General features: G+C 46.9%; 1 protein-coding gene across 1 annotated transcript; it reads left to right on the top strand.

Annotated features, from left to right (window-relative positions):
- Positions 1 to 2,885: 2,885 nt before the first annotated feature.
- Positions 2,886 to 8,462, top strand: LOC108414561 (tubulin beta chain-like). Its single transcript, XM_017687443.2, has 3 exons — positions 2,886 to 2,999; positions 5,351 to 5,461; positions 7,066 to 8,462. The coding sequence occupies exons 2-3, from the start codon at positions 5,401 to 5,403 to the stop codon at positions 8,160 to 8,162; spliced, it is 1,158 nt and encodes a 385-aa protein (XP_017542932.1). The 5' UTR covers positions 2,886 to 2,999; positions 5,351 to 5,400; the 3' UTR covers positions 8,163 to 8,462.
- The last annotated feature ends 918 nt before the right edge of the window (positions 8,463 to 9,380 follow it).

Genomic DNA, 9,380 nt, shown 5'->3' with positions numbered 1-9,380 from the left:
TGGCCAGTCAGTGTTAGCAGAAAGAGGGCGTTTCTGATAAAGTGGCCAGTCAGTGTTAGCAGAAAGAGGGCGTTTCTGATAAAGTGGCCAGTCAGTGTTAGTAGAAAGAGGGTGTTTCTGATAAAGTGGCCAGTCATTGTTAGTAGAGAGAGGGCGTTTCTGATAAAGTGGCCAGTCAGTGTTAGTAGAGAGAGGGCGTTTCTGATAAAGTGGCCAGTCAGTGTTAGCAGAAAGAGGGCGTTTCTGATAAAGTGGCCAGTCCGTGTTAGTAGAAAGAGGGCGTTTCTGATAAAGTGGCCAGTCAGTGTTAGCAGAGAGAGGGCGTTTCTGATAAAGTGGCCAGTCCGTGTTAGTAGAAAGAGGGCGTTTCTGATAAAGTGGCCAGTCAGTGTTAGTAGAAAGAGGGCGTTTCTGATAAAGTGGCCAGTCAGTGTTAGCAGAAAGAGGGCGTTTCTGATAAAGTGGCCAGTCCTTGTTAGTAGAGAGAGGGTGTTTCTGATAAAGTGGCCAGTCAGTGTTAGCAGAAAGAGGGTGTTTCTGATAAAGTGGCCAGTCAGTGTTAGTAGAAAGAGGGCGTTTCTGATAAAGTGGCCAGTCATTGTTAGTAGAGAGAGGGTGTTTCTGATAAAGTGGCCAGTCAGTGTTAGTAGAAAGAGGGCGTTTCTGATAAAGTGGCCAGTCATTGTTAGTAGAGAGAGGGCGTTTCTGATAAAATGGCCAGTCAGTGTTAGCAGAAAGAGGGTGTTTCTGATAAAGTGGCCAGTCATTGTTAGTAGAGAGAGGGTGTTTCTGATAAAGTGGCCAGTCATTGTTAGTAGAGAGAGGGCGTTTCTGATAAAGTGGCCAGTCAGTGTTACTAGAGAGAGGGCGTTTCTGATAAAGTGGCCAGTCAGTGTTACTAGAGAGAGGGCGTTTCTGATAAAGTGGCCAGTCAATGTTAGTAGAGAGAGGGCGTTTCTGATAAAGTGGCCAGTCAGTGTTAGTAGAGAGAGGGCGTTTCTGATAAAGTGGCCAGTCATTGTTAGTAGAGAGAGGGCGTTTCTGATAAAGTGGCCAGTCATTGTTAGTAGAGAGAGGGCGTTTCTGATAAAGTGGCCAGTCATTGTTAGTAGAGAGAGGGCGTTTCTGATAAAATGGCCAGTCATTGTTAGTAGAGAGAGGGCGTTTCTGATAAATTGGCCAGTCAGCCTTAGTAGAGAGAGGGCGTTTCTGATAAAGTGGCCAGTCAGTGTTAGTAGAGAGAGGGCGTTTCTGATAAAATGGCCAGTCATTGTTAGTAGAGAGAGGGTGTTTCTGATAAAGTGGCCAGTCATTGTTAGTAGAGAGAGGGCGTTTCTGATAAAGTGGCCAGTCATTGTTAGTAGAGAGAGGGCGTTTCTGATAAATTGGCCAGTCAGCCTTAGTAGAAAGAGGGCGTTTCTGATAAAGTGGCCAGTCAGTGTTAGTAGAGAGAGGGCGTTTCTGATAAAGTGGCCAGTCAGTGTTAGTAGAGAGAGGGCGTTTCTGATAAAGTGGCCAGTCAATGTTAGTAGAGAGAGGGCATTTCTGATAAAATGGCCAGTCATTGTTAGTAGAGAGAGGGTGTTTCTGATAAAGTGGCCAGTCATTGTTAGTAGAGAGAGGGCGTTTCTGATAAAGTGGCCAGTCATTGTTAGTAGAGAGAGGGCGTTTCTGATAAATTGGCCAGTCAGCCTTAGTAGAAAGAGGGCGTTTCTGATAAAGTGGCCAGTCAGTGTTAGTAGAGAGAGGGCGTTTCTGATAAAGTGGCCAGTCATTGTTAGTAGAGAGAGGGCGTTTCTGATAAAGTGGCCAGTCATTGTTAGTAGAGAGAGGGCGTTTCTGATAAAGTGGCCAGTCAGTGTTAGTAGAGAGAGGGCGTTTCTGATAAAGTGGCCAGTCAGTGTTAGTAGAGAGAGGGCGTTTCTGATAAAGTGGCCAGTCAGTGTTAGTAGAGAGAGGGCGTTTCTGATAAAGTGGCCAGTCATTGTTAGTAGAGAGGGCGTTTCTGATAAAGTGGCCAGTCAGTGTTAGTAGAGAGAGGGCGTTTCTGATAAATTGGCCGTGGTTCATTTCAGTGTTGATGCTGTATGATGTAGTTATTGTCCTGTGTTTGTTGATATTACAGTTATTGATGATTGATACTGATACTGACATTGATACTGATACTGATACTGGTATTGATACTGATACTGATACTGGTATTGATACTGATACTGGTATTGATATTGACATTGATACTGATGCTGATTTTGATATTGATACTGACATTGATACTCATATTGATACTGATACTGACATTGATACCGATACTGATACTGATATTGATACTGATACTGATACCGATACTGACATTGATACTGATACTGATATTGATACTGACATTGATACTGATACTGATATTGATACTGATACTGACATTGATACTGATACTGACATTGATACTGATACTGATTTTGATACTGATACTTACATTGATACTCATATTGATACTGATACCGATACTGACATTGATACTGATACTGACATTGATACTGATATTGATACCAATGCTGATACTGATGTTGATACTGATATTGACATTGATACTGACATTGATACTGATACTGATACTGATATTGATACTGATATTGACATTGATACTGATACTGCTATTGACATTGATACTGATACTGATATTGATACTGATATTGACATTGATACTGACATTGATACTGATATTGACATTGATACTGACATTGATACTGATACTGACATTGATACTGACATTGATACTGACATTGATATTGATACTGATATTGACATTGATACTGACATTGATACTGATACTGACATTGATACTGATATTGATACTGATACTGACATTGATACTGATATTGATACTGATGTTCAGTTCTGGGAGGTGATCAGTGATGAACACGGTATTGACGCCACAGGCAGCTATCAGGGGGAGAGCGAGCTGCAGCTGGAGAGAATCAACGTTTACTACAATGAAGCCACAGGTCAGTGTCCGCGGGGCGGTGGGGCAGGGCCACGGGGCGGTGGGGCAGGGCCGCGGTGCGGGGGGCGAGGGATGGTGGGGCGGGGCCAAGCCTGTCCATTATGATAAATCAGACAATCCTCACCAGAGTTAATCTCCTCCATCTCCCCATCATGTTCTTCATCCCTTCCCCTCCTCCTCCTCATCTTCTCCATCTCCCCGTCATGTTCTTAATTTCTTCTCCTCCTCCTCCTCATCTCCTCCGTCTCCCCGTCATGTTCTTCATCCCTTCTCCTCCTCCTCCTCCTCACCTCCTCCATCTCCCCGTCATGTTCTTCATCCCTTCTCCTCCTCCTCATCTCCTCCATCTCCACGTCATGTTCTTAATTTCTTCTCCTCGTCCTCATCTACTCTGTCTCCCTGTCATGTTCTTCATCCCTTCTCCTCCTCCTCCTCCTCATCTCCTCTGTCTCCCCGTCATGTTCTTCATCCCTTCTCCTCCTCCTCCTCCTCCTCCTCATCTCCTCCATCTCCACGTCATGTTCTTAATTTCTTCTCCTCGTCCTCATCTACTCCGTCTCCCCGTCATGTTCTTCATCCCTTCTCCTCCTCCTCCTCCTCATCTCCTCTGTCTCCCCGTCATGTTCTTCATCCCTTCTCCTCCTCCTCCTCCTCCTCCTCATCTCCTCCATCTCCACGTCATGTTCTTAATTTCTTCTCCTCGTCCTCATCTACTCCGTCTCCCCGTCATGTTCTTCATCCCTTCTCCTCCTCCTCCTCCTCATCTCCTCTGTCTCCCCGTCATGTTCTTCATCCTTTCTCCTCCTCCTCATCTCCTCCATCTCCCCATCCCACCATGTTCTTTATCCCTTCTTCTCCTCCCGCCCTGTCTGCTCTCTGCTCCATTTCATAATTTGTCCTTCCCCTTATTTCTTCTTCCCTCCGTTTACTCTGAACCTGTCTGTCTCTCTGGCTGTTCTCTGATCTGCTGCAGGATCAGATGGACAGAAATGAATGGACAGAGACAGATGGGGAGACAGAGAGAGAAAGAGAGAGAGACATATGGAGGTGCTCCTGTATGAAAGCACCGTTACACTATAGAACAGGGGCCCAGCAGTGGACTGATGTTCTAGATTATACGAGTTTTACTCTGAAACGCGTCAGTCTTCTGTCATAATGTGGCCGTTCTACTGTATCCCAGAACGTTTACGCTGATATAAGCACAAGTCATTAAGCCTTAAACCTGTTCTTTAGCAGATGCTGGCGGTGTTTGAGGGAGTGGTTGGCTCAATCGCGGTTTCCCTCCCAAGGATTAAAACTCAGACCTCGGCCGGGGTCAAGGCTGGGCTGGGGTTGCCCAAGGCTGCTATTCTGTTTACGTTGCTGTGGCAATGGGACATTCAGTCGTAGTGAGTCTGAAATGCCCACACGGTCGTCAGTTTTTCGAGGTTTTAACTCTGAATCGTAGCTGAGGATGCATCTTCAAATGTAAGTGGTTACAGGTTTAGTTCTATATGGTCAGTACAGGTGAGGTAAACTGATCGGTGGACGTCAGAGGAAGAAATCAGCTACTTCCAGCATTCTCACACTACAGACTGAGACGGTTTAATTGTGTTAACTCAGGCGTTTTGAGGAAAAACTACAATTCTCAGGAGTTCAGTGAATTCCAGCGTGGTACCGTGATCGGACGCCACCTGTGCAGCAAGTCCAGTCGTGAAATTTCCTCACTACCAAATATTCCACAGTCCACTGTCAGTGGGATTATAACAAAGTGGAAGCGATTGGGAACGACAGCAGCTCAGCCACGAAGTGGTTGGCCACCTAAAATGACAGAGCGGTCAGCGGGTGCTGAGGGGCATAGAGCACAGAGGTCACCGACTTTCTGCAGAGTCCATCACTACAGACCTCCAAACTTCATGTGGCCTTCAGATCAGCTCAAGAACAGCGTAGAGAGCTTCATGGAATGGGTTTCCATGGCCGAGCAGCTGCATCCAAGCCTTACCCATCACCCATTCTGGTTGCAAGGAGAATGTGTATGTGGGGTTCTGACTAGTCCAACTCGGATAAAGGCAGTTCACAACTTCCACATTATTGGGAAAAATTTACTCACTTAATCTTAAGACTTAAAAATAAAACGATTGATCTTTAACATTCACTACTCAACACTAAATGATACAGCTAGCAATGCTCAGAAACCGCCAGTCTCACAGGGCCAGACAGGATCTTGCTAAAAGTTCTCACGGTTCTCTTCAGACATTCTCTGTACGAGATCTTGTCCAGCCCTGTGAGACGGTTTAGATATGTCTGCAGATCATTGATGTATTTAAGAACTTCTTCTCTCAGAATGTCCGACCTCTCTCTCTCCTCTCACAGGGAGTAAGTTTGTCCCTCGGGCCATCCTGGTGGACTTGGAGCCTGGTACCATGGACTCTGTCCGCTCCGGGCCGTTTGGGCAGATCTTCAGGCCGGATAACTTCGTATTTGGTAGGTTTCTGCTGATCTGACTGAGGACCACTGTCATCTTCTCTTACTTTCTAAACCCCAGCTCTCGGCAGGTGAGGCTGTGAGGCTTTGAGGCTCTGACAGTGAGAGAGTGACTCAGCTAATTTTAGAGCTGTTAGCAGAGCTGCAGTCAGGAGCAGAAACAGCACCGCCTGCACCCACTGTTACTGTTGACATGGTGAAGGAACAGATCGGCAAGAAATCAGACTCAGACAGCCCCACCCCACCCCCCTTTACCCCAAACACAGTCCATCAGCCAAGATCTTCAGCACTGCAGCCATTAGACTAACGTAGCTTTAATCCAAATATATCCTCAGAACATTCGGCCCTACCTGAGCTACAATCTGACCCAAATCTGAACAGACCAGAGACCAGATACATCACCACCACCATGTTCCTCCGCCTTCCCACCAAGGCAGCTCAGTGACAGTATTAATGTGTCAGGAAATCAGAAAACTTTTACCTTCCATGACATGAGACTCCATCTCAACTGAGGAGTCGGACTTGGACTAGGGTCCAAGACTAGGGTCTTAGACTAGGGTCGTGGAACGTTACTCGCCTCCTGCAGCAGCTTCAGCACCCTCACCGGAGGAGGAACAACTCCTGGTAGTTCATGAGGAGGATCACATACATGGTGCAGTGATATTGGTTAATATAGTTTTTCTCCACCTGCAGGTGCACAGTGATGTAATCAAAAGTCAAAAACTGTTTATTAGCAGGAATAAAGTTATTACATTCTGATGAAAGACAGAAGAATCCTTCTCAGTTGAGTGTCCATTCAATTACACAGAATGGAGCATTGTGAAAAAAGAGATTGGCATATTCTTTCAACAGATACCATAAAAGACTTTTAGAAATTCTGCCTTCTGTCCTTCAAAAGGAGTAAAAAGCTTGGAGATGTATGAGTAAAGACCAGAGAAAAGAGACCAGCAGTTGGTCTTCAGCAGCAGTAAGACCTGTTTGTGTATTATTATCGGTGCACTGTCAGAAATGAAAGTTCTGTCTCAGTGCAGATGTTCCCTCAAAGCTCCAGCAGTGGTTCTAAGGTCTGACTGCGAAGCTTAAATCAGTTTCTCAAGGGGAAAAGTTGGTATTTGAATGAATGAATGAGTGAGTGAATGAACTTTGCCATTGCAGATTGTACTCCTACTTCAATTTCGTTGTGCAAGAGGATGACCCCCCCGTTCTCGGTGCAAAAAAAAAGTAGAGAAAAATAAAATAAGATAAAATACCTTGTATATATTATTATTTGTTCCTTTTCATAACCGATTGTTTTAAAATAGAGCAGTAGAGTAAAAGCCTGGAGGCGAGGCAGGGTGTGTGGAGTCAGTCCAGCTTAGAACAGATCATTTCAGTGGCTTAGGGTTCAGTTATGTTCCCTGACTGAAGGCACTGAGATGGAGCCTTGAGGGTCCCACCCCAGTGACAGGAGGAGAACTGACCCAGAGACAGTCTAGAACCTTTATTTCAGAGAGTGCACTGATAATTAACACTGTGAATAATCTTCATCCAGATAGACCCTGAATCAGAGAGGAAGCCTAAAACCGAAGCTCATGAGTGCTGAGCAATTTCCTGGGTTCTTTCAGGTCAGAGTGGTGCTGGGAACAACTGGGCCAAAGGTCACTACACGGAGGGAGCAGAGCTGGTGGACTCCGTGCTGGATGTAGTACGGAAGGAGTCGGAGAACTGTGACTGCCTGCAGGGCTTCCAGCTGACCCACTCGCTGGGAGGCGGCACTGGCTCGGGGATGGGCACGCTGCTCATCAGCAAGATCCGCGAGGAGTATCCCGACCGCATCATGAACACCTTCAGCGTCATGCCCTCCCCTAAGGTGTCCGACACCGTGGTGGAGCCCTACAACGCCACGCTGTCCGTCCACCAGCTGGTGGAGAACACCGACGAAACCTTCAGCATCGACAACGAGGCACTCTATGACATCTGCTTCCGCACGCTCAAGCTCACCACCCCGACGTACGGGGACCTCAACCACCTCGTCTCTGCCACCATGAGTGGCGTCACCACCTGCCTGCGTTTCCCAGGGCAACTGAACGCCGACCTACGCAAACTGGCGGTGAACATGGTGCCCTTCCCTCGCCTGCACTTCTTCATGCCTGGCTTCGCTCCACTGACCAGCAGGGGGAGCCAGCAGTACCGCGCGCTCTCGGTGCCCGAGCTAACGCAGCAGATGTTCGACGCCAAGAACATGATGGCTGCCTGTGACCCTCGTCACGGCCGCTACCTCACCGTGGCGGCCATCTTCCGTGGCCGAATGTCCATGAAGGAGGTGGACGAGCAGATGCTCAGCGTGCAGAACAAAAACAGCAGCTACTTCGTGGAGTGGATCCCCAACAACGTCAAAACGGCTGTCTGCGACATTCCGCCGCGCGGCCTCAAGATGTCCGCCACCTTCATTGGCAACAGCACGGCCATCCAGGAGCTGTTCCGCCGCATCTCGGAGCAGTTCACCGCCATGTTCCGCCGCAAGGCCTTCCTGCATTGGTACACGGGAGAAGGCATGGACGAGATGGAGTTCACCGAAGCCGAGAGCAACATGAACGATCTGGTGTCCGAGTACCAGCAGTACCAGGACGCCACCGCAGACGAAATGGGCGAATACGAGGAAGACGAGCTGGAGGACGAGGAAGATGTCCGCCAAGACGCTCGTCAGGAGGTTCGCCATTGAGAAGGCTTGAAGGAGCAGTTCAGCTCAAATGTATGCGGTAGTTAAAATAGCTGCTTTCTGAGTGAGCTGTTCTTCTAAAAGCACAGTTCTTCAGTTCTGTCTGTAAACCACGGTTCTTTAACCGAGGGTGCTGTAGGGTAGCCTTGCTAATAATACTGCTGTTTCGATGTTTAGCCAAATGGTGCTACTGAGAACCACAGTGATCAACAAAAGGTAGTCTTGAGTTTTGTAACATTGTAACATTAAACTGCAATAACCTTGTGTTGGCTTATTGAAATAAACCTGCATCACTGAACCGTGTCTGGATTTGCGTAATATGGTCTCAGTTAGTTCAGCACTCCGGAGTGGATTTGGAGGAGCACGGATGGATCAGTCAGTGCTTTCTGATAAAAGATGGGGCAAATTTAATCAGCACCAACGGTAGCAGCGGTTCAGGGTCCAATAGCCCGAGATCTGCTCAAGAAAAGCTGTGAATGTACAAATAAAGCCTTCAGTCTACAAATGTCAAGCATTTAACAGCAATTTTATGCTGATGTGGTGTTTCCAGTTTCAAACATGGTGTAAACAACATTTAAAACTACAGACGGCGCCGATCTGATACCAGGAATCTGCCTCACGAAGCAAATTCAGCTCCAGCAGGTTTTCACTAACTCAGACTTCTAACATCTCTGTTGATCCAGGTTGAGATACTTGGGCTGTGATTAGTGCTCATTAATATACACTTGTGTGATATTTCAATGAGAAAAGCCAGGTGCAGCTTCTTTCTCATAGGAGGATAATGAATGTTACAGAGACGTGTAGAAAATGGAGCATTTATACCGGCGTACAGCAGGTTCAATGTGGACTGAATGAAGAATAAAGGGTTTCCGGCGTGACTGTCGGTCAGTCATCAGGAGATCCTGAGTATCTACTGGTCCACACAGTGAGAGGCAGATGATGTGTATCTCAGCCCCCCTTCACAGGCTCATAACTCCGGATGCCAGTCTCGCATGATCTCGTGACGAGATGGAATGGAAAGGGGGGGGCTCTACGGATTCAGGAAGTGTTTGAACGGGATTGTTGAGCTGGATCATCACAAAGAGACACAGATACATAAACACTGAGAAATATCTAATTAAGTAACCTTAGAGAACTAATGTCCTGCTTTACACTGTAGAACCATAAAGTGCTCTGTCCTTTCAACAGTACCACTGTTTGCGTTGGTATCTGGATATTAGT

The sequence above is a fragment of the Pygocentrus nattereri genome, chromosome 2 (genome assembly GCF_015220715.1).
Source record: "Pygocentrus nattereri isolate fPygNat1 chromosome 2, fPygNat1.pri, whole genome shotgun sequence".
NCBI classification, from domain to species: domain Eukaryota; kingdom Metazoa; phylum Chordata; class Actinopteri; order Characiformes; family Serrasalmidae; genus Pygocentrus; species Pygocentrus nattereri.
This window is presented reverse-complemented; position numbering and strand designations above follow the sequence as displayed.